This window comes from Carlito syrichta, unplaced genomic scaffold, assembly GCF_000164805.1.
Source record: "Carlito syrichta isolate Samal-C Ts95f unplaced genomic scaffold, Tarsius_syrichta-2.0.1 Scaffold287916, whole genome shotgun sequence".
NCBI lineage: Eukaryota > Metazoa > Chordata > Mammalia > Primates > Tarsiidae > Carlito > Carlito syrichta.
Window position 1 is genome coordinate 485,663 of NW_007232012.1, and position 26,208 is coordinate 511,870.

Consider the following 26,208-nt stretch of genomic DNA (forward strand, 5'->3'; position numbering starts at 1 on the left):
GTGGTAGCACGCGCCTGTAATCCAGCTACTCGGAAGGCTGAGGTGGAAGGATCGCCGGAGCCCAGCAGGTCGAGGCTGCGGTGGCCGGGAGCGGCCACTGCACTCCAGTCTGGGCGACAGAATGAGACTCCAACTCAAAAAAATGAATAAATAAAATAAATAAATAAATAAAAATAAATAAATAAAACTTCTCCATTTCAGTTGCTAGGATATTTTAAAATCATAAATGGCTGGTAAGTGGTCATATGGTATTTATTGTGATTATAATTTAATGAAATTACATTTATTTTTGAATAGCTATAAACTGATTTTAATTTTAAAAACCTGATTCTTATTTATGTTTCAAATTATACAAATCAGCATGTATATATACATGAAAAATATCACACTTCATCAACAAGGGTACTTGCATAATGAACATTTGTATATCTAACCCTGAATTGTACCCCACATCTTTAAAATAAAAAATTAAAAGAGGAAAAAAAAAAGAAAAATGTTGGTGCTCAGAAAACAATACCCCAAAATAAAGGCCTCAGAAATAGCCACAGACACAGTTTCTTTCTGACCTTCTCTTTCTACTTCTTGCAAGACAAGTCACAGAAACTAGAATTCCTCATTTCCAAGACACGTCACAGACACTAGACCCCTTTCCCCAAAGTTAGACATAAAGCATAAAAATATTACTCTAACTTCCTCTGTCTTTCTGTATAACAGCTGGCCATAAAGAAGTTAAGAACCTCATTCAAGAAGGATCCTGACCCACACCTGGGAGAAAGGAATGCCACCCAGAGAAGTCGAGAGAATCTGAGCAGACAAGCCTTATTGGGTTCCAGTCCCATTTCTATATGGCTGTCCCTGCTTCTTATAACCTAAGCATAAAAATGGACAGTTTTCCTTGTATCTTGACTCTGATGGCTTCTGTGTCACATAAAATTATGATTAAATAAATGTTAAGCTTTTGTTACTGTCTTTTATTTATGATAGAAGAGAAATCATCCCTTTCTGCCCCATAAAATATTATTTTGCCCTTTTCCTCCATGGGACAGATTCATTAGAACAACTCTTTCCTTAAAATTTCCTTCAAAGTTTTTTTTTCTGCTCACTTTCAATAAAACCCCTTCATTTCACTTCTCACTATTAGCAGCCTGTCTTTAAACGAAATCATTGGCTCACTATAGCTTTATAAAGGGTTGATTTTCTATTTAATTCTACAAAGTAATTTCTGCATGTTATTTTTGTAACTATAGTTTTTCCTTAGAATCTTAAATTTAACAATGATAAAATTTATTTTATCATGCAGAAATTGTAATTGATTACAACACAGTTACTGTTTCAAATAAGAGGAGATATTAGAAGTGAACAAGGATATGATACTACATTATTAGAGGATGTTATGACACCAGTTTCAATCAACATTAGGCAGCTTCTTCACTAAATATGCATAGAACACTGAATAACAGTGATTTATAACATTTCTTGAGATAAAGTTAGTCTCTACTACATTACAGGCACCTAATATACTTTGTTTAAAAAAAAAAGCTACTGAAAAGATAGTTTAGGTTCATAAAAATCATTTTCTGGAATTAATTGATTTAATAGTTGCTATGACTACATGCGATGGACACTGATGAAAAGAAAATTTGCCATCTCTCAAATAATATTTTATTCATTAAAATATCAATGAAAGACATGTGGAAGAATATCAATAGCATTAGTAACATTAAAATGAAAAACCAATCATCTTAATAACAATAGAAATTTTACTTTTTTCACTTTGACATGAAAAAAAATTTTGTTTTGATAGGGGAAAAATCTTAAAGCTTAATCTGCTTGAGGCTGCAAAGAATAATTTTAAAAGAAATAAAATTTCATATATTTTAACGTATTTTATTCTATGTCAGCCTGCCAAAGTAGTTGAACTTTATTTTCCTGAGCCTCAGTTTCTTTGTAAAATAAAGTAATTTGAGGTAAATTTACATAGTAAGAGAAGTGTCAGAATTAGAATTTAGTTCAGCTGTCTGCCATCAAATTCACTGTGTCCTTCACTTTAAGTTTGAATAAAAATTATCTCTCAAGACAAAAGCAGAGGATTACTGCCAGGGCTATATAATGGAAGCAAAAGGATGGCATTCATACTACAAATACTGAAGAGAATACATAAAGACAGGAAGCCTGCTCTCATGGAGACAGACAAATTCTCTCTATACTCAAGTAAACAGAAAAGGAAAAATGACCTAAAATATGAAATGAAATATGGGTGCTATATTGTAAGTTGTGCCAAGATTATGCAAATTATAGTTATTAACCTATGTTTAACTGCATCATTTTCATTTTAAAAGGAGATACTGAATGTCAGAAAATATGTAATAGGTCTTACTTGAGATATATAAATAATATATACAGATTTGTATGGAATAGGATATATTTAAATTCTAGGATTTTAAAAAGAAAAAACTGAATGTTTATAAGAAAAAATTATTAGCTATGTTAGCTGTGATCTTGTTCTATTATAACACTAGTCCTTCCTAAATGTCCACAGCATCAGTGAAAATCTTAAATCTCAGAGAATAAGCATAATACATGTTGTCTTAATTTTAAGTTATAATAATCATGAGATAATAGCATCTCTCTCATCAATTTGTTTTTGGTAGCATTCTTTATCAATGTCAAATTATGTTATACATTTTGTAAGAGAAAAGTGACTTCTGAATATAAGTATCTTTAAAGTAAAATGTTACCTTTTCCCAGTAGATGAGAGTCTTACAAATAATTTATTAGTGATGGGAACAACTTTCTGGATAAACACCTGTTGATCATCTCGCTCTCCAAAAGGCCCTTGGTCAGAAAACAAAAAATGTTCCAAAAAAGAAAATAATTACAATTTGTTTCTTTTTAAAATCATTAACATTAAATCTAAAAAAAAATTTCTCTTGACTACAAATATGGCATTGCATTCCTACTCAAAAATCAGAGACAAAATGCTACATTCATAAGTAATTAAAAGTCTTTAAAGGGATATACAATATTTCAAAATTATGTTTTGTGAATTACGCTTGTAAAAACTGAAATAATAATCTGCTAAAGCCCTTCACTTATAGTACAAGGAAACACATTTACTATCTTAGGTGACATGCACAGATTCTTCTAATTGAAAAAAGGGATGTATAAATTAAGTCACTTTATATATTGATTTTACTTCTGTTAAAAGTAAAAGCCAGCATGCCAATACTTAAAATATAAAGTAAAACTTCATTAAATAGAATGCAATTAATTAGAAGCCTCCATTAACCAAATTTCTTCATTTAATATTACATTTTTAAAAGATGCAAATAAAAAGAAAACAGCTTTATATAGGGTAATTTGTAAACCAAAAAAGAAAAGTATAGTATGAAGATCAAAGTACAGTATGAAATTTACTATGAGTTGTAGCTTGGAAGTTTTTCAATCTAAAAAGAAAGATTTGATTAAATTATACATGGTAGGACAGATAAATAGCCCATTAAGTTTTAGAAAGATTCTGAATAATAACATAAAAAAAGTATTTTCGTGCAAAATATAAACATAAAATTTTAATAATTATTTTCCCATTATACTCATTAACTAAAATCATATTAACTTATTGTTCACATATTGCTCACATATTGCATGCTCATATGATATACAACAAAATTTTAGACTTAACATCACAAGTTATCTAATATGAATTATACATCCACTTAATAAATGAAGCAATGGCATCTTTATTACTTGTTAGCAAATATTTATACAGTGTTTACTATGTGCCACAGTAAACGCTTCACAAATATTCATTTTAATAATAATAACTACAAAAAGGAGGTACTATTATTTTCTCCATTTTACAGATGAGAAAACTAAGGCATCATGAACTTAGTTACCCAAGATCTAGTAAGTCCTACATGATGGAAAAAAACAAACTAGGCTGTCTGGCTCCAGAGTCTGGGTCTTTACTCCACCATGCAGTTGTTCTTTTACTGGACAAATTTCTGCTATCTCATTTTATTGAAATGAAATAGCAGACCTCATCCAATAACTCAGTAAAACAAATAGGAATGAGAAGACCACAGAACTGTATTTCTTTCCTCTTAAATTTTATACTGACATGAGATTCTCCCATACCCTAACTCTTCATATCTTAATTAATTCTCTGCCTCCATTCTCCTTCCCTTATAGTTCTTCCAATCCCTTTCCCCAAATTGGCTCCTTTCCTCAGAACACAAAATATCCTTAGATCCTTCCTATCTTCAGTGGGGGAGAAAGAAAAGGGATAAAAAATATGGCCTGTGAACTTCCTTAAGGGTCTTCTAACTTGCTCCATTACTTCTTTTATCATGGTTCCCTCCAACATCTGTTACTCTATTACCCATTGCAATCTAGAGTTCCCTCCCCACACCAACCTGCTGAAACTGGACTCTAGCTAATCACAGAGAACGCTGTTTTTAAACAAAACAATAAAGAGCAAAGAAAAATTTTCCTTCTTCCTTTATTTTACTGCATTTTATAATTAATCTATAAGCCTATTTCTAAATATCTTTGTATTTACATTATACATGCTCTCCCTGAACAATTTATCTACATACAGGTCTTTCAACTATTTCTTATATGCTGGTGACTCATAAATATAACTTCTAGTTAAGGCCTTTTCCAGAGATACAAACTTTATACCTATATACCACAGAATAGCTTCCATATACACCGTCGCTCAAAATATACAAGTCAAAATCCATCTTCTTTTTCAGAACAAATCCCTCCTTCAAGATTTCTCTATTTCAGTTAATGACACTCAGCTATTCCATTTCCCAACTAAAAATTCTGTCATTCTAGACTCTTACTTTTGCCATGCCTGCCACACCTAATCAATGACACCATTCCTCCAGGTCCTTAGTGAATGAGTCTTCCTCTGTAGATAACAAATTCCTCCCTCCAGGTTTTCTTGCTTCACCACTAAGTCTTCTTACATGCTCATGAGAGATGAATTGCATATACAGGCCTTCTATAATCTGGCACCTGCCTACACATCCAGTATGTCCTATTATTCTTATATAATACTGTATAATCCAGCAATTAATAAACTTGATATTTTCCAAACCTGCCAAGTTATCTTGTACTCTCTCCTTTTATCATGCCATTTTCTCTGCCAAGAATGTTCCAACCTAGAACCTTCCACACCCAACAAACACCTACCCATTCTTCATGTGTCAGTTCAAACATTAAGATCTTTATAAACTGTTGTCTGTCTGAGTATCATCAATGTTGAATGGGGATACCTACCTCATAAAATTGTCAAGAAGATTAAACGAGAGCCTGTGTTATAATACCTAACATAGTTCCTGACACTCTATCCCTTGGGTGCTTTTTGATCTAGGCCTTTGACCACAACAGTTGCAAAATACAATTGTTTTCTTTTTATTCTCACTGCTCATTTTATTGGAAGTTGATGTTCACTGTACTTTTTAGATTTCTAATATCTAGAACAAAAGTACTCAAGAAATATTTGATGAATAAACAAAAATATAAATTTCCAGTTCCCAGCATCATACAGATATTTGGGGTCACCTAACAGTTAAAACTGATTAACACTGAGCACTTCTTCTAAAAATATTAAGACTGTGATAGTATAATTCTCATAAGTAGCTTATAAAGACAATGGGATTCTTTCAAATGGGCCTTGGAGAATAATGTCTCTATGATGACCGTATACGTGTATAGTACACATGTGTGCACATGTACAATGGTGTACAGAGAGAAAATGCTACCTTACATACCTTTTGCTAAAATCACAAAATACTAATGGAGACATGTTACACTGTTTTCTAATGAGTATTACAATACATTCAAATAACTCCCATTATTTAAGAACAGATCTTTTCTAGCTTCAAATTATATTTTCAGTAAATTATTAATAAAAAATTCTAATTTCAAATATGCACAGTTATCACAGCTTTAAGCTATAAACAAAAGCAGTCAGTCAGCATTTACACATGACCTTTCAATGAAGAAATGTTAATAAGATGGAAAATCTGCTCTCTCAACTTAAAAAAAAAAAAAAGAGTGATGGAAGTGTAGTAGCGTAATCTTGGCTTACTGCAGCCTTGACTTCCTGGGTTCAAGGGATTCTACCACCTCCTCAGCCTCTCAAGTAGCGACAACTGTGAGTATATACTACCATGCCTGTTCCTTTTTTGGTAGAGATGGAGTCTAGACATGTTGCCCAGGTAACAGGAATCTCAAACTCCTGGCCCCAACTGATCCACCCATCTCAGCATCTCAAAGTGTTAGAATTTCAGGTGTGCCCACCATGCCCAGCCTTCTCACAGCTTTTTAACGATAAAAAATCATGTAATAATATAATTTTGTGAATTCATAAAACTTAACCAGAAAAAATGCACTAAATTTCTGTTTAGAATACATTTCAAAATGAAAATGAAAAATATACATTTAAAATTTATTTTTATGGTTGTATTACAGTTGATAATACTTCTGCTTGCATAATATCTAAAAATGCCCCAAAATAATCTAACCCACCTATATCATTTCCAGAGGAATAGCTACCATGACTTTCTGTCTCCTCCAGGGACAGTATCTTGAATGATGCCAAAGGAGTAGAACCTGGCTGAGTAGAGATCATTCCTCTGAATCGCGTTACTGTCCACGTCCGGACATGGTTATTATCTGCACAGACTAGGAGAGAAAGACAACACAAAAAAGTTATCAAATACAGATTTTAAGGGCATCACCAAAATCACTTTTATAAATATATTTTTACTTTTTCTCATCATAATCTACATTAAGTAGATCACAGTAAATTTTAAGTGACAAATGACATAAAATTATTCTTAATTTGTACCTAGCTAATGAAAGTGAGAGAACTGAAGATGGTTTACTTAGTATATTCAGAAAACCTATGGATCCTTATAAAAAATAGCCTTTAGGGAATAAATGTAGAAAAGGTTAAAAACAACATGTGTATAAGAGAGAAGTTGCTAACTGTTATCCTGTTCTGTAGCTAAACTACATAGTAAGTAGTTGCCTAGTTTGTTTTTTCTAACTATAGAAACTATTTGTTTATGTTAATAAGCATAAGCAGATAAATCATAATAGATATTTTGCAATTAACATATGCCAAGATACTAACACTAAACAAACTAGGTCAGGAGTTACCAAAAAAATTATTGATACACATGATATTTGTCAAATATCTTGTAGTAATTAGATATTTATTGCCCACTCAGTCACATTAAGAAAAATAAAGATTCAGCACTAAAGCTAAGCTTTTAAAATATGAAATAAAAGTATGTATTTAAATAACATGCTCCAATTAGTTTCATTTTTTTGAATAGAAATAGTATTATATGGATATGTACTGATATCTCCTAACCTATCTCTATTGGGTTAGTTTTTGTCTAAATAGATACTCTATTAGGAATTATACACCAAAAATGTATCATTAATGCAAAAACAGTACTTTTTTTGGCATGCTTTAATAAAAAATACACTACTCTGGCAATTTATAATGATTTCAGGTAATAGGCTGTTATCGGCAATGAGCTATGAACTCATTAGTAAATACTAAAAAAGAAGCCAAAATTTCTTATACATACAATATTTTCCACTGGGTAAAAATGTCAAAACTACATACTTTAAATAAAACTTTAGAAGAAAATTTAATTTTGGCAAATAGCAGTAACACCTGTATGCTTTTTATTCTTATGTAACAAAATTCTCAATTCTCAGAATGCCAGTTTTTTGATGTAAAAGGACACATTTAGTTCCAGGCTGTTTAATCAGTTTTATGGGAAACCGCTTCCTGACTTTACTATTACGTTTCCTAGGATTCAGAAAAATAATTTAAATCTTTTTGGTTGATTCAACTGGGTAATTTCATAAATTTTAATTATTATCTGAAGTGTTTACTTAAGGAATTAAAACACACTATAGGAAATGAATGTCATTACATATGTGTTGATATCCACCAGGTGGCAGAGTAACATAACCGAGCATACATAAAATACGCCAGATTTTTGGTTACTGGACAGTTTTCATGACAAACTTATTTTAAGTTCCAAACCTACATGAAACATTTGATGTTAAAATAAAAATTCTGCTAAGTAATTCTTTAGCATCACATCATATAATAACATTATAACCACCAAAATAATAAACATCACAAATCTGCAAAATAGTCTACTTTCTCAGAGGATCAAATTACCTCATCTTATACAACATTTATACTGCATTGTTCATGTACCAGAAGATATGCTAAGTGCTGAGGACAGGCTGGAGAACAAAAGTTGCTGCTATAGTAGAATGTATATTTTAGAAAAGGGAGATAGATGATAAACAAGCAAATAAATGATCAAGTGATAACTATGAATAAAACAAATCAAGAAACTGATAAAGTTATTGTTGGATAGAGGTTTGGCTAATTTAGACCAAGTGTTGAAAGTTGCCTCACTAAAGAAGTGTTTGAAATAGGACCTGATGACAAGGCAGTGAAATTAATAGCTAGGGCAAAACATTGCACGTAAAAACAACAAGAGCAAAGGTTCCAAGGCATTTTTAAGAAATAGAAAAACCAACTGGTTAGAGTATCATGAGCAATGAAAAAGGGGCATGTATTGTTGGGAAGAGATTCCAGAGGTAGACAGGACCTAGACAAGAGCAGCCAAATAGACCATGGAAGAAATTTAATCTTATTCTAAATACAACTAACTGGATATTACTGAGAATCTGAACTGGTTTGCATTTCTAAAAGATATTTCTGGCTGCTATGTGAAACATACATAAAGAGGCAAGATAAAAACAAGGGAAGTTTTTGAGAAGTTACTATAGTAATCTAGGGGAGAAATGATGATAATTTGAGTTACTAAGCTGGCAGCACTGAGAAGTGATCAGATTTGTGACATATGTTGCGGCAAAGCCAACAGGACTTCCTGACAGATTGTACTATGTGGGAGGTTGAGAGAAGGGGAGGTAGGTATCAAAGATGATTCCTAGATTCACAGCTTGAGCAAATAAGTAGAAGGTATTATCGCGTACTAACACAGCTTCTGAGAAAGAAACTAAAAGTTCTATTTTGTCCAGCTTAAATTTGAGATGCCTATTAAACAGAGCCAGAGATACAGAGACCAGATATACAAATTTGGAACTCTCTAGATGGTCACAGGAAAGGAAAGTCTAGGAGTCACTGGCATATAGATGATAATTACTACTCAAATCACCAGGGAAAGTACAGACAAAAAAGAACAGAGAGTCTAGAAAAGAGTTCAGGGGTAATTCAATACTTAGCAACTAGACAAAAGAGAAGTCGGCAATAAAGTGAGAAAAACTCCTCAGTGGGGCAGGTATGTATTGCTTTAAGAAACCTAAAGAAGAGATTGTTTTAAGAAGGCAAAATTATAATTATACCCAAACAATTAGACAATCAATAAAAGCATATTCATTCATTCAGCCATTGACAAGATCAGCATCCACATTTAAAAAATTTAATGTAAACAACTACAAATCCACAAAAGTTATTTTCTGCATCAAATAATCTCTTTATACATTTTACTAATTTTTATAAGACAACCAAATATCAAAATATACATCTAAATCTTAAGATAATCAACTAAGTTAATATTAAAAGTAAAACTTGAAAGCTTTCTCTAATAAAAACTCTTCTCAACAGGGTCATAGTAAATATTTTGCAATAAAATATGCCAAGAAAACAAAATATTAGAATACAGAGTAAATTAAAAATACCACATCTCCTAAATTTATATATACTGCAACCAGGCAAAGTCAAATCTTTAAAAGGTAGTCATCATTTCTTCAGTTATTAAACTTTTCTACCATTTCTTTTAGCAAATTTTTCTCACATAAAACACTGCTTTTATATTTTTTAATATGTAGGAGGACAAAATAACACACAGGACAAAGTCCCTTACCAGTACTAATAAAATCACTTTACCTGACACAAGATGCTTCTCTGATAGCATGATTTTTGTAACGGGACTTCGGTGAACTGTGAAAGTCTGAAAAAGTTGAGGCCCCGACCCAACTGTCTCTGGGTGCTGTACAATCACTCGTACTGCTCCAGAGCTCGTACCATAGGCAATCTCAATCCAGTTACCACTGACACCTGTACAAAGTCAAACGTTAAAAGGTGATATTATCAGATGACGATAATAAAAAAAAATCTACCCCTGCAAAACTTTCCTGTAACAGAAATGGCAGAGCTGGATTCAGTGCTTGTAAAAGCCAATAATTCAGTTCTGCAAAGAAATCTTGAGACTTCTCTGGCAATCAGAAAGTCATTATTTCCTTTATAAGTCTCTTCCTAACCTTCACTCCAAGACAGAACTGCTCTCCTCCTTCCTTGTACTGTGTACTAGGTTCTACCACAACAACTATAACACGCTAATCTTGTATTTTCCATGCCTAGCTACCTCTATTCCTTACAGACAGAATTAATCATTAATCATCTTTTTATCTGTCACCTTACAGAGTGCCTGAAACATGGTAGGAACTCAACATATGTTTAAAGAATGAGTGAGCCTGCCATGCCAAGAACACCAATGAAATAACATAGTACTCCTACAGTAATATTCCGTATTACTTCTAGACTAGAATTGCCATCTGTTTTACTTTTGACACAATACTAAATCATCCTTAAATAATCAAGTATTATATATATGATTTAACAGTTTTAAAACACTGAGCTATGGAATAAACATATCCATTACATTGCTTACATCACACTTACGTATGTTGCCTTTTCTAACCATGTAAGGTTCAGCTGTGGCTTTTTTTTTTTTTTTTTTGAGTTGGAGTCTCACTCTGTCACCCAGACTGGAGTGCAGTGGCCGCTCCCGGCCACCGCAGCCTCGACCTGCTGGGCTCCGGCGATCCTTCTGCCTCAGCCTTCCAAGTAGCTGGAATTACAGGCGCATGCAACCACGCCCAGCTAATTTTTGATTTATTGTAGAGATGAGGTCTCACCAAGTTGCCCAGGCAGCTCTCGAACACGTGGGGTCAGGCAATCCACTCACCTCAGCCTCCCAAAGGCGCGGGATTTCAGGTTGAGCCACCGAGCCCGGCTCAGCTGTGGCTTTTTATTTTTAAACAAAATTGCCCAGACTTTACTACAAATTTAAAGATAGAATAAAGCTCAGTGACCTATATTCTTCAAAAGTTTCACAGGAAGAGAACCTCTAAGCTTTACTAGCTGTTCTAGTTTTACTAACTGATTCATCTGAAAATATCTGAATCAAAGGAAAAAGAGCATGTCACAGAAAACACTTCCTATAACCTGCAAAATGACTCCATTTTCAAGCCTTAAAGTTCTTCCTATCATCACAAAAGAAGTGCTTTGATTTGTAAAAATTCCTCCTCCCCCCCCCCACTTTTTAATTAGATTGTAAAAAAAAAAATTTCGAATCTCATTCTAGAGCAGAGGTCAGTAAACTTTATCTCTAAAGAGCCATCTTGAAATGTGCAGGCCATACTGTCGCTATTACAATTTCTCATCTCTGTCATTGCGAACAAAAACAATTAAAGACAGCAGGCAAAACCGTATTAACAAAAACAGCTAGCTTAACCAGCAATCTGTGATTTACTGATCCCTGTTTTACAGTAATACAGTTTAAGTCCTACAATGGTTTCAATCAAATTCATTGGTATATACTAGAATATTTCTTTCATACTAAAGATTATGATTTCCTTTAATATTTAATAAAATGATACTTCTATGAGTAATACTTTCAAACATATTAGTATTACTGGACATATGTAAATATTTCTTAGAACTCCTTTTACTATAGATAAATTTTAAATTTCTCATATATTTATCTTTTACTCTAGAATACAAAAGTTCTTAATACTTTACAGAACTAGTCTGTTGGTTTTATTGCAATGGCTCTGAAATGCAATGAAAGTTATAAAATGTCTTTTTCTACAAATTAAAAAACTCCTCAAAAAATAGGTTTATTTTTAATACTAATCTAGAGTCTTTTTGTTGTTGTTAAAAAGCCAAAAGCTTCTAATATCAAAGTGAAAGCTCAGTTATTTTAATAGGAAGGTAAATGTGCAGAAGAAATTTTTCTAATTTCAGCTAATATTGTAATAAGATGGCTCAACAAATAGAATTCAAAGAAAAGCTCTAATTTCCCATCTCAAATTATGTGTTCCCATTGGTTATGTTTGACCTCAGTATAAAACTAATGATAAGTTTTAGACTAGAGATGAAATCCTCTGCAGTACAGTTCACAAAAAGAAAGGATCAGATTAGTTCTACCTAGTCACATAATAAGCTAATGAAAAAAAAATATTCTCATAAACCTTCAAGAATTTATAATAACTGGCCATGTACTAACTTGTTTTGGGTGTGAGGTAAACACTCAATGCAGTAATAGCATCATTTGAAGGATCATGATACAGTTCAGTTACAAGAAGATCATTATCTTTCATTCGCAAAGGGAACTTCTGCATATCTAAAAAATAAAAATTATTAAACGGCATTAAAATAAATAGTGCATCTATTTAAAAGGTAATGTTTTCTTATTCTCCTTTTAAAAAATTATACTAAATGGGAGTATCTTAAGTGTCTGCACACTTACCTATGTAATATATTGATCCATTGTTACATCCCAGCAGAAGGAATGATCCAGCAGTATCATAACTAGTTATAGGAACAACATCTTGAACCTGATGTAGTGAAATTATTAGATGTCAGACAGCAATTATAATTTCTATTTTTAATTCAATTTCCTCAAAACTCTGTGATTTTTAAAAAAAATAAAACCAACATCTAATTTTAGTAGGGCTTAGTTTCAGTATGGCACACGCACACACACACCCCATAGGGAACTCTAACGAACCATCAATACGGTTCCTTTTAAAGATTTTTTTTTTAAAATTATATTTCCTATAGCAGCACTTTATTTTCTCAACTTGGATGGATTATCTCCTTTTTCTGTATAGGATCACTAGATCACATCCCACTGGAACTGAAAGGTCAAGTCTGACCAGGTACTTTTCTCCCTTCTCTTTCTCATACAAGAGATTAAGTGACCTGCCAACTGTCACACAGTAAGCAAGAGACAGAAGTAGAACTAATAAACAGAGATTCCCAGACAGTACATGTTCCCCTGATAATTTATTATTATTTCTTTGGAAAGCTAGTATTCTCTATTTTCATTCTCCTAAAAGTTCTTACCTGTTTTCTAGGAAATGGTAAGGCTTTAAACAAAGTCTCATAATGAACTTTTTTCTATAAGTACTGGAATAAAATCAATTTTTTCAGGCAAACCAATCTAATTTAAAAATTAATAATGTCTCATATTTGTGCTAAAGAAAGAGCAAAGGGCATAAGTTTTACTACAAAATAAAACGAAAAACAAACAAACCACAAAAAGGATTTATGAACAGAAATGACGAGATCAAAATGAGTCTTCACTACTTATAGCCAGGCCAGACGCATGTGAAACTTCCTCATAAATGACACCAACTTTTGCATGTAAGTCAAAAAGAGGCTGAGTGCGGTGGCTTATTTCTGTCATCCCAGAATTTTTGGAGACTGAAGCGAGAGGATTGCTTAAGCTGAGGAGTTCAAGACCAGCCTCAGTAACATAGCGAGAACCTGTCTCTACAAAAAAAATTAAAAGTAGCCAGGTGTGGTGAAGCACACCTATAGTCCCAGCTACTTGGGAGGTTGAGGTGAACAGATCTTCTGCGAGGTAGAGGTCACACCAAACCATGATTGTGTCACTGCACTCCAGCCTGGGTAACAGAGTGACCACACTCAAAAATTAAAAAAAAAAAAAAAAGTCAAAAAGAGATTTCCAATAATTTGAAAGTTAAAAATGTTAGAAGACCTCTATTTTTCACACACTATATTTGGTTTTCATTTCAAAGGTTAAAATCTAAACACTATCTGCTTAACATGTGAATACTTTTTCATGTATCACATATTACCCAAGAGAACAAGGGGATATATATATACACCCCTTTGTTCTCTAGGAGCTTGTGAGGGGGGTGTATATACATATATATACATAAATATTTATATTTATGTATATATACATAGTGCTAGGGACTAAAACAAAGTGTGCAGTGCAATCATAGAAAAGGAGGAAGAGTTGTCATTTCAATGCTGGTGGGAGAACAAGAGCAAAGACCAAGGAAGGGGCCAGAAAGGAAGTGAAGTTTGACAACTGAAGTCAACTATGAGTTAGGTAGGAGAAGGGGAAAGGGGATGTCTTATAGAAGAGCAAGTAAAAAAAGCACAGGATCTAGATCCACTCTAGTTAAAATACAAATAATAAGAGTTTAAACTTGGAAAGAATGATTCCTTTAAGCTGTTCATGTACATGACCCTCATTTCTATATGTACCCTCTCTGTGCCATGCAGTTATGAATTACACTATTAGTTATCTCTGCAAAGAACTCAATTACCACGCCCTAACCTCAGGTCAGGTTTCTAATAAGAACCAATGCCAACAAGTTTTGTACCAAGTAAACTTTAAGAACTTTTCAGTGATATAAGCTATCTAAAGAATGGAGGGAAGACTGTTTTACATATCCCTGGTCAATTTTCTTACCCCAATTACATAGACATTTCCAGCCGGGCTCGGTGGCTCAGCCTGTAATCCCACGCCTTCGGGAGGCTGAGGTGAGTGGATTGCCTGACCCCGCGGGTTCAAGACCCGCCCGGACAACTTGGCGAGATCTCATCTCTACAATAAACCAAAAATTAGCCGGGCGTGGTAGCGCTCACCTGTAGTTCCAGCTACTTGGGAGGCTGAGGCGGAAGGATCGCCGGAGCCCAGCAGGTCGAGGCTGCGGTGGTTGGGAGCGTGCCACTGCACTCCGTCTGGGCAACAGAGTGAGACTCCAACTCAAAAAAAAAAAAAAAAGATACATTTCCCACCCCAGAATCTTCACAGCAGGATGATGGGGATAGATAAGGATATGAGATTCCTTTCCTTTTGGATCCATGATTTCAATGAGAGATTGGCTGCAGCCTACAGCTTCCCAAGGCACATTTAAGACAAACACTTTTACCATGTGTTCTCTGGAAGGATGAGCTCTGTCTACCACTGGAGCCTTCTCACCTCTTTTTCTTCATCCCTTAACCATGATTTGCTTTTCTTCCCATGTCTACCTCTCCGTACAGAGAGAACAGAGAAAGTAGAGAGTAGGATTACAGAGGAGTTAGTTTTGCTGAGTTCTTCTCTCCCAGTTCAAGCAAGGAGGCAGCCATTGTGTGGCCTCCTCTTCCTTATTCCTCATGTCAAGAACCTCAGAAACCATACTGATTAGTATATATGGTTCAGTGATGTAGTCACAAATATAAGTTGGAAGATTTTTCTCTCCTATGGTGGCACACAACGACTACTATTAATTTCTATGTGTAAATTAGTTTTAAAATAAGTCTACTGTCCCAAACAAAAAGACCCTAGAATCTCCTATCATCGCTATACCTGTAAAACCATCATTATTTTTGAAGTACATTTTAATTCTCATTCATCGCTTTTAAAATAATCACTTATCTAAATTTATCAATGTACTTACCAGTTTCTTTCCTAATCATTGCTTAATGTATTATACTTCTTCCCCCTTAAATATAAATTCCCTTATCAAAGGGAATTTTTCTTTTGTAGTCTTTTGAGGGCTAAGTGGACAAACTCTCAGTATTATCTGAAAACATCCCTCTCATTCATGTCTGATAGTTTTGCTGTATATAAAATCCCAGGTTTAGTTACTTTCCCTACCATTTTGGGAAGAGCTCACTGCTGTCTGGTTTCAAATGCTGGTGATGATGAATCTGCTTTAAGTCTACTTACAGATAACCTGTCACTACTCTGTGTACTCTTTTATCATATCACAATGCATGTAGCATTTAGTCTGTCAAGATTTGGTACAGTTCTTTAAAAAACAGATTCATGTCTTTCTTAAATTTCTCCAAAATCATTAGCACTTATCTTTTTCAAGACAGATCTTCCTCCACTCTGTTCCTTTCTGAAATAATTTCTCATTTTTTTCCTGTTTCCTATTTTTATCTCACTCGAGTCACTGTGAATGATTTTTCTCAGATGTGCCAGTCAAATCATTAATTTTTAATAGTTGTGCTTCCATTAAACCTATTTTTAAAAAATTTTCAATGACATTTTAATTTTTAGTATTTCATCTCCTCCATTTTTTAATTGGTCCTTTTCCTTCATTTTCATAGCTTTCTAATTTTCCTCTTATTTCCAGTTTTGTGATGGCAAATTTTCTGCATTTGAAACGTTCCATCATTTGCTTCCATATGAGGTTTATAAGTGTTGGGGAGTTAGGAGCTTTCAGTAGAAATTGTTTCTTTTGTGGGACCTCTGTGTGCCCTCTCTTGTGAAAGTGTTCTATTTGGTTTTGTGTCTGCATCGAGAAATGTAGACCAGATTCTTAAACTGGAGTTCCCATACAATAAAAGCATGTCCTTGTGCTTCGATTCATATACTCCTAATTTGAATGTTTTTGCTCCAGTTTCTCATGGATGGTTTCCCCTTGTACCTCCATCCCCCAATCAAAGATATCAAATACAAGTCAAACTATCTTGTTCTAACATTACTGAGCAAATTGTCCCAGTCATCTTCTCAGGGACTGAAGTAGGCCTTTAATTTCAGATTTTTGCAGGAGGCTCAATTTCCACTGTCTCATGAAGCCAGGCCTCTAGTTCTTGCTAAAATACCACACCTCAGAGCCTTACTTTGATATATGGTATGCAAGTATGTATAAATAAATACAAGTAAACAAATAAATATAATTTAAATCTTAGTATAAATAATATATTGTTTTAATATTTATATCCAGTTTTCTATATCTCCATAGCAGAGAAGGGCTTGTGTCAGCTAATTTAGCTATCATACATTCTCTAAGTAAGGAAATATAACATAATTAGGATAGCAGCTAGTACATAATAAATATCAAAAAATCAATCCTCTCCCTCCCTAACAAATTGGATTTAAATGTCTGCCTCATCCCTACTCCTAACACGCAGGGGTTTGTAAACCTATTACAAAAAAAATAGCCTGCTACAGGCATCAGTGCTATAGGTGCTTCACACCAGGAAAAAGAGAAGCTAAATCAAAAGAGCCTCCCCAATTTTTGTCCAGTTTAGCCCATCAGACTATAGAAATTCACTTGAATCCCTGTTCTCAGAACCAATTCCTCCTTCAAACTCAGTCTCCACTGTCATGTAGAGGCTAGGCTATCACTCAATGGTACTTTAGCTGAGGACCTGTATTTCTCAGAACCAGCAGAGAGTTCTCTGATCCTTTAGGAAGTAAAGGACACACTGACTTTTCGGGACTAACTTCCAAAAACTGTCTCTCTGTTTTGGTATGAGAATGAAACATGTATTACCTGTCTCTCCAATATGTCTAAGTTTAAACTGGAACTTACAAAATAATGCCTAAAAGTTGCTATTCTGCCATGTAACAGCCAAGACCACTTATTGACAACACTAATTAATTCCTTATTATTAATCTTCTTTCGTGACATAATTTTGCTATGGGGGAGGTAAACAAAAGAGCAAACAAGAAACTGAAACACTTTCCTTTAAAAAAAATAATTTTTCTTTCTTACACAAATCAGAAACAATGTTTTCACAAATTTTTCATTAATATTTCATTACAGTTGTCCTGATGATTTCACAATCGCTTAAAGGCTTACACACATACCCATACACAATCTGTTTAGTGGGGTTCATCTAACTCAAATACTTCAAATCAATCTTGATTACATAACTAGAGTAAAGAACTACAAGGCATATTCTGTGTACTTTCTGTGTTATTCATGGGAAGAACTGTTTGCTAAAGGCCATATCAGAATCTACTCAACTAGTGTCACAGCTGTCACAGAAGTCAGCTTCAGGTCAGAATTGTCTGTTGAGATTTACAGATCAGATGCTGAGATTTCATTACATACCACTGCTGCACTTCACCACAAAGAAAGTCATCTAGCTGGGTTATGAGGCTTGTTTGCTGCATGAATGCTCAACTTTCCCAAGGTCTTCCTGAAATGTGGTGTAACAAACTTACTTTGTCAGACATAGTTTTCAATTCATGCATATACCATACCAAGCAAAAAGCATCAGGTTATATATGGGACTAGAAGTTTTAAACTAAGTATCTACTCTGAGGACACCGGCATAGTTTTCAGGATCTCAAAGATATTAAAACTTTCATAGGTAGTTTTGAAAATATTAGCAAATAAATAAATAAGGATATTTCTTTAGGAACCCAAATATACATTATCTGTGTTATGGCAGATAGTATAGTTTCTACCAGCCTCTAAGAGCTCAGACTTGACATTATTGGAAAAGTAACCCATCTGATAGTAGAACTTCCATAAGTCTCTAAAATTCATGTTCTCCTTTATAGAAATATCACCAATTAAAGAATCCTTTTGATCACCTTCCCTCTACCTAAACTTTACACCCACCTAGATCAGTCCTTTCCCACATTCATTGGCACATTATTTTTATACTGATAAGCATTATAATGCCTTCTGCTGTGCCTATAGGAAGGCTCACTCTAGCCAGTATTTTTTCCCACAAACGTGACTTTTATATCTTCATTGAAAATGAAGCTTAATTTTCCCAAACTGTAATCTCTTTAATTGTCACTTATTGTCTAACAATCTCCCTAGTATCTCATTAAATATTTCTCTACAACTTCAACTCAATCATGCTATTCAGCTACCACATATCTGCCCTGTCACTTTCAAATCAACCCATCATCTTTGGTGAGAAAACTGTCACACCTGGATCAGTTTACTTTTATCTCATTCTCTACTACTATCTTGACACCTAAATGTCCATATTGATGCTCCTTATAGTTCCCCAACCCCTATTTCAATTACTTTCAACTTTAAGTCAGTTCAGGAGGTGATTTAAATTAAGTTAAAATTTTAAATTAAATCTTTGACCACAATGCCTCCTCTTTTCAACAATTCTGATTCCTTGTAAGTTATCAATCTGCTTTAACTAGTCCCTCTAGTCCCTTGACATCCCTGCATCCCTCTCTGTCTTGCCTGGCACTTCCTCACTAGCACTTCTTGATCTCACAATTCCAACTACCTTACCATCTTGATTATTTTCTTATCTCTTGGTGTGTCATACTTATTTTATTAAACTCTAATCCTGAATCAGGCCACTACTGTTTTCTGTTCTATTGCTCCTGTTGCCAGTACTGAGTACTAACTGAGAAACTCAAATAACTATTATCCAGGTCCAACGCAAATGTACAATTTATAATCTCTGCAATCCTCAATACATACTTTCAATGTCTCTACTCTGTTGTGTCAACTTCTCTAGCTTTGCTCTAGGATCCCCTAAACTCCTGACTTGTATAGAACCAGAAATCACCTCATTCTTTCAATCTTCTGGTCTTTAACTGGCAACTCCCCTCTTTAGCTGTAAGTGTTCTCAAGCCTCTCTTACTCTGGAGAAAAAAATAAAGCACCAATATGTTTTGTTTTTTTTTTTCAGTCTAGTCTTGGTCCTTAAGCTGTCATTTTGAGTCTCTGTTTTCTTTCACCACCAAACTTCTTGAAAGATAACCCTGAATTTGCTGTCTCTAATCTCTGCAAATTCCTCAATTATTGCAATCTAGCATTCCCCCACCAAAACCTATTAGGATGATGCATAAGTTCATAGTGTTTGCTTTTGACATGGTAACATAAGTGTTGGGAGTTCATCATTTGTCACTTGAGGTAATAATGTCATGCTTGAGACCATACCTTTGCAGATTTGAAGAAAGTTAGTGCTATTTGTAGCCTAAAGAAGATAGAGAGTCAAAGCGGAAAAAAAAAGTATTTTCGACATATTTTTCTGTTTAACAAAGGCAGCGGAGGTGGCACCAAACATTTGTGCCATGTATGGGGAGAATGCCATTGAGGAAAGCACAACAAGAAAATTTTTTTTGTTTCAAAGAGGGCCACTTTGACCTGAGTGACTCTCCATGTTCAGGAAGACCGTTGGGCTTTGATGAAGATCATTTAAACATTTTAATTCCCAATGATCCACATTACTCAAAAGGAGAATTGGCAAAAGTGATGAACTGTCCAGTCAACCATCATACAACATTTGCAATCCATGGGCAAGTGGAAAATGCTACAGACTTATATATCAACTCAATACATTCACAAATGATATACTACAGCCAAAACAAATGTCATTTCTCAATCATATCTTGAGTCCCTTTGGTTCTTGGTCTTCTATCATGACCCCTTAAAAGCTAATGTTCCCCAGAGTTTTATTTTGGCTTTTCTTTCTATATACTAGCTCAATGGAAAATCTTAGCAGTTTTAACAATTTTCATAGAAGTATTATGGATTCTAAATATGTATTCCAGCCCTTTTTATTTCCAAAATTCCAAAGGAGTATTCTCAACTCTATACTGAATACCTGAATTTGAATGCCCATAGCAATATCAAAGTGAACATATTAATCAATCTAATCATTCCTCACCCTACCCACCAGATCTGCTTCTCTTACTATGCTCCCTAACAATTCAAAATAATACTGGCCACTGAATTGTCAAAACTAAAAACCCAAAATTAGAAATACATCTCTCTAATTTTCCATATCAAACAGAGAGCAATGCTGTCATTTTAGGAAAGTCTATGAAATATTTTCCAAATATACTCATCTTTGCCATCTCTACCACCGTCATTAAAGTGCTTCACTTCTTCATTGCTGAATTACTGAGGTAGATTCTCTCCGAGTCTTCAATCTACCTTTCATTTTAGCTGCCACTGTTATCTTTCTAAAATATAGAACTGATTATGTCGCTCCCTAATTAAAGACCTTGATTTTTCCTCTTTCCTTCAAAATCAGGTACCTTTTTTTTTTTTTTTTTTTGAGTTGCAGGTTGGAGGCAGTGGCACACTCATGGCCACCCCAGCGTCGACCTGCTGGGCTCCATCTATCCTTCTGCCTCAGCCTTCCAAGTAGCCGGAAATATAGACGGGCGCTACCATGGCTAGCTAATTTTTTATTTTATTTTATTGCAGAGACGAGGTCTCGCCAAGTTGTCCAGGCTGGTCTTGAACCAGCAGGCTCAGGCAATCCACTCACCTTGGCCTCCCAAAGTGCTAGGATTTGTAATCCTAGCCACTGAGCCCAGCCAGGTATTAATCTTTTAAAAAGTTTTACCTATTTCTTATTCCTCTCAAATAGCATTTAGCTTACTACCTTCTCTGAACAGGCTATATATTTTCATACAGATCTGTGCTTTCATGCCAAAAATAAAGGTTGCCTGAACTACCATACCCAAGGAAAGGAAATGAAGAAATGCCAAACTAGAGCTTTAAAAAACTCACTTATTTTCCAAAGTAACTTGAACTTGTTGAAAAACATAGTCAAATTTATACCTAGTAACAAATTTACCACAAAATATATTCAATATTCTATATAGTCAAAACCAGAAATAATATGAATTCTATGTGAACAGATGCATAATCAGTTAAGTTTCAGAAATATTTTCACGTCTATAATAAGTTTTAGTTAAAACTAACCTGCCAGTGCTGAGTGACAGCATTCCACACTCCCACTTTCCCTGTATGACTCGTGGCCACCAACTGGTTACCAATAAAGAAGAGAGCATCAACAGGAACACCTAGGCTGAATACTCCTTAAATGAGATAAAAAAAATATAGAGGTTAATCAGTCAACATCTTTACAATTCATCAAAACCTAGATTACAAACATCTCAAAGATGATTAATTTTAACTTATTCTCATTATTATAAAGAATGTGGCAGACTTGTTAGGTATCAGAAATAAGAAACTCATAAGCTCTTAAGCAGCTTACAGAACACTTAAAGAAAAGAAGGGTCTGGCCCAAGCAATCTCACACTGATATAACACCTTGTCCTGAAGTTGTGGTTCCTAATCTTAGCTTATCATCAAAATAATCTGGTAGATTTAAAGAGAACAAAATAAAAAGGATCCTGGGATCCATGCTAGGTCTACAAAAAAAAAAACCCCACTGTATTTTTATAAAATCCATAGTAGTGTTAGATGCAGCTTGCTCATGAACCTGATATTTGTAAACTAATGATCTGAAGACACAGACTTGGACACCTCAACAATACAGAATATGTCTAAATACCTGGAAATAAGCAAAAAGGGGAAAAAAGCAGTAAGAAGCCACACTATACTCAAAACAAAAATTCAGGCCTTTTACTCAGAGCTTATTTTTAAAAATTCTATGTTTTCTAGCACTGTGAATTCGATTTAATTAATCAAAAGACACCACATTAGGCTGTGGGATTAAAAATCACGAGAAGATAAGATGTTGCTAAGATCTTAAAGTTTAGTAGAGAAAAAATTACAACCAGTTATGACACAATAACAGAAGAATGCACAGGGTACAGTAATATCCAAAGAGGTGAAAGGGAGGATGCTGAGATTACATCTTAGAAAAAAAGTCATCTGAGTTGGGTTTTTATAAAGGTTAATAGGAATTCATCAAATCAGGGGATTAGAAACGGGCAAGCTCAGGAAAATTTGAGAAAATGGAAGAGAGAGTATAGGTGAGAGAGGCTATAAGGAGCAAATATCCCACATTAATAGCAAAAGACCCAAGAATGCCTAAGCAAAGAATTTTAGGTTCACCTTGGCACGGCACTTATGGCCCTGATAGTTGCCTCTCTTTAGCAGAGTACTGCACTAAGAATCAGGAGAATCTGGTTCTGAAGTTTGCCACCTTTTTGGATCTTACTTATCTCAACTACAAAATAGGGTCTAAGCTAAATGTCTCAATGATCAGCTTAAAAATGTTATAATGAAATTTGGGCACTTAAATACTATTATCAGTGACTTGAAAAATACTTTATGAGAAGTAACTTTTTATCTAGTAATGCTTGAAAATAAGCCTCACCTATAAGATATTGTCTTATGTAGATCTTTAGCTGTTTGAAGTATCATTTTTATTTTTTTTTTAAAGTACCTGTAAAAAAAGGACCTATGCTGATACAAAGATACATAAGACCCTGAAGAACTCATGGGAAAAACAAACCAACCAAATGTAATTACAGCATGCTTTTAAAGCATAATCTAGACGAGATTGCTGATTTCTTCTGAATCTTACACCAGTGGTAGACATTCTTTTTTCTTCAGAACTGTATTACATACAAGACCAGTGACAATAAGCAACACCTTAGCAATTTTTAACTAATCTCGAAAAAGTCATGCATCTAGCAAAAAGAAAAATGATACATACTAGCCAAAAGGATACAAAAACAAAGATCTGGTAAGTATTGCTAGAAATGTTTTCTATATAAACAATTTTAATTATATGCATAAATACATATTTATAAAAACATATACATGAATTATACCATCTCAGCCCAACCTGTTAACCAAAAAGCTAGAGCAAAATAAAACACCACACAAAAAACCTAAGCCTTTTGCCCAGAATGTGTTAAGAAATGAACCTGCCACCTCAAAACAGAAAGTCATCGTTTCACACTGCATGCAATTATAGGGATTCTTAAAAAATAATACTTTAATTTTGATGACAAATTATTTTTTAGAGCATGTGAACCAACTATATTCAGTACTATGGGCTATGTGAAAGACAGAAATGAAAACAGGAAAACCAACTAACTCTGATTACTCTAGAGAAGGATGAGGTTCTGGGAAATCAAGGAAGACATTCTGATCAGTCTCACGAAATTTAAAATGTCAGTCCTGCTTAGGCTCAACAATCCTTAGCACTATCCACAGGGAAGACAACAGTAGAAGTAATGACAAGTTCCTGTCTTAAGGGGCACTCTCAGTAAAATATTGCTTATAGCAGCAACCCAGTAACACTGTCTTATAATAAAGGGAGTTCAGCCTCTGGGAGAGCTCTATCATGGATATACCAGCCCTAACAATTTTCTTTGGATGGCGTTGTCAAGTTCTGAAGAACATTTGTAAAAACAAATGATTTCTTTTAAAGAGCATGAACAAATTACTACTTTATCACCTCATAACATAGCTACATATCACATTAGCCTTTGAAAACAAGCAAGGAATAAGATCTCCTTCACTTATTGGAAAAAAGTCACAACTGGTTTTCTTTCTGTAAAATTAGCCAGTGTATTATAATTTCAAATATGTCAATGTTCAATTTTTTTCCCCAAGGTTGTAGGGAAGACCTAAGCTGCCAATCATGATGGAATAAATGGTATGTTTATTCCCCACTTTAAAACAAAGAAAACTGTACAAAATACACGAGGCAACTGTTTTTAGGTTCTGAACAACAGGCAACAGAGGACTTGACAGATGAGAAACACACTGATAAGCTCCACATCCTCCCCAGCTTTCTGTTGAAGAGTACATTCCATCCCACAGGGAGGTGAAACTCAAGTAGAGTGATGATTTCCCTGAAGAAGACAGAATCTTGAGGCTAGAATTTGCAGGTAAGGCACAGTAAAGAAAAGAACTGTGCAAGGGTGGGGACAGAGGTGGCCCAAATTTGCATAGGAGTTTCGCTAAGAGTTTGGCTGAGGCCAAACAGTACCAGGGCAGGGTGAGGATCCCCAAGGGAAGAAAGGTTGCTATACAACTGAGAGTTCATTTGAGATATTACAGGTCATACGTATGTAGCTGAGTTAGTACTAGCACAATAAAAGTGGAGAGTCCTTGCTGAGCACCTCAGGCATTTAAGACCCAGAAAGGCAACATTTTAGCAATAAGGAGCCATGTCCTAAAATTAAAATAAAGCTGTAAGAGGTTACCTACTCAACAAAGCATTAAAGAAACAAGCCTAACAGAATCAAGAAGATCCTTCAGTAATGTAATTATCCGCCAGAACAAAGGCACAGCTTTTAAAGGAAGGCAACATAAACCATATCCGCTATGTTCTTGGTTCCTGTGAGTTCTCCTAGCAAATTGAATCCAGGAGTAGACTTGGGGGCCCCTAACACAGATATATCATTCTGGAGTTCAGGGATGGGTCTATATTAGACATATATAACATGCAAGTAATCAGCACATAAAACGCATTCACAAAGCCTTTAGAGTACCTGAGATCACTAACAGAGTAAGTATAGAAGATAAAGTTCAAGGACTGAGCCTGAAGCACTACAATATTTTGAAGTCAGACAAATGAGGAAGAACTATCAAAATAAACTAAGAAGAAACTGAGAGCAAGGATGCAAGTCAGTACAATAAGCCATCCTGAAGCCAAAAAGAAAGTCTTCAAAGAAAAAATAATCAAACAATCAAATATATCAGATGACAGCTCTTGCAAGAGAAAGCCTGGGATATGATCATGGGATTTAGCAGAGCAGAGATCCACGGGCAACACTAACAAGAGTAATTTTATGTAGTTGGGAAAAAGCACAACTAGAGCAAGTATAAGAGAGAAGAGAACACAGAAACAGTATCAGGCCCTTGATCTTGGACTTCCCAGTCTCCAGAACTGTGAGAAATAAATTTCTGGTTTTTATAAGTCACTCAATCTATATTTTGTTATAGCAGTACAAATGGATTAAGGCTCTCTTGCTTTAAGAGAAGTAAAAACACAGAGCAAACCAGAAGAGAACATACGGTAATGTTTGTTGGTGCTTTTAAGACAGAATTACAGAATGATTATACATTGATAAAAATGATCCAACAGAGTGGGAAATTTTTATGATGCAGAAGAGATGGAGAATAACTAGTGGAGCAATGTGCTCAAATAGTGAGAGAAAATAGGATCTAGTACACAATTGGAGAAGTTGGGCTTAGATAAGAGCAGAGGAAATTTAATCACAACAAAAAGGACAACAGAAAAAATGGCTACCAATACATATAGATGGGCAAATGTGATGGTAGAAATTTAGGAAAAATCTCTTCTGGTTTTCTCGATTTTCTCAGTGAGAAAGACAGAGGTGTTAGAAGTTTAGGGAAAAAGAAAAAAGTATAAATAGTTATTTAGAAGAATGGCAGAGAGAAATGAAAGGGATGATGTAGTAGGATTGCTGGGAAGCTATAAAGACCCACTTGAGAAAAGAAGTTATGAACTGAGACTAAAGTACTGTTGTACGTGTGTGTGTGTGCACGCTCATTTCTTTTTCACAGTCATATTTAGCAGGAGAGATAGAAACATGGATTTAGGCAGGGTTGAGGTTTCTCTAGGTAAGTAGGGCAAAGGGAGAGATACAATAAAAGGGAGGCTCTATGATTATG

The 26,208-nt window shown here is 34.5% G+C and overlaps 1 protein-coding gene across 2 annotated transcripts in view; it reads right to left on the reverse strand.

Annotated features, from left to right (window-relative positions):
- The window catches only part of KCTD3 (potassium channel tetramerization domain containing 3), a 46,956-nt gene that overhangs the window by 5,707 nt on the left and 15,041 nt on the right, over nucleotides 1-26,208 (reverse strand). For both annotated transcript variants that reach the window (XM_021710014.1, XM_021710015.1), the window contains exons 9-14: nucleotides 21,562-21,677; nucleotides 12,618-12,705; nucleotides 12,375-12,491; nucleotides 9,971-10,141; nucleotides 6,544-6,699; nucleotides 2,739-2,835 (exon numbers count right to left, since the gene is read on the reverse strand). In XM_021710014.1, coding sequence (XP_021565689.1) covers nucleotides 2,739-2,835; nucleotides 6,544-6,699; nucleotides 9,971-10,141; nucleotides 12,375-12,491; nucleotides 12,618-12,705; nucleotides 21,562-21,677 — 745 coding nt within the window. The remainder of the gene's footprint in view (nucleotides 1-2,738; nucleotides 2,836-6,543; nucleotides 6,700-9,970; nucleotides 10,142-12,374; nucleotides 12,492-12,617; nucleotides 12,706-21,561; nucleotides 21,678-26,208) is intronic.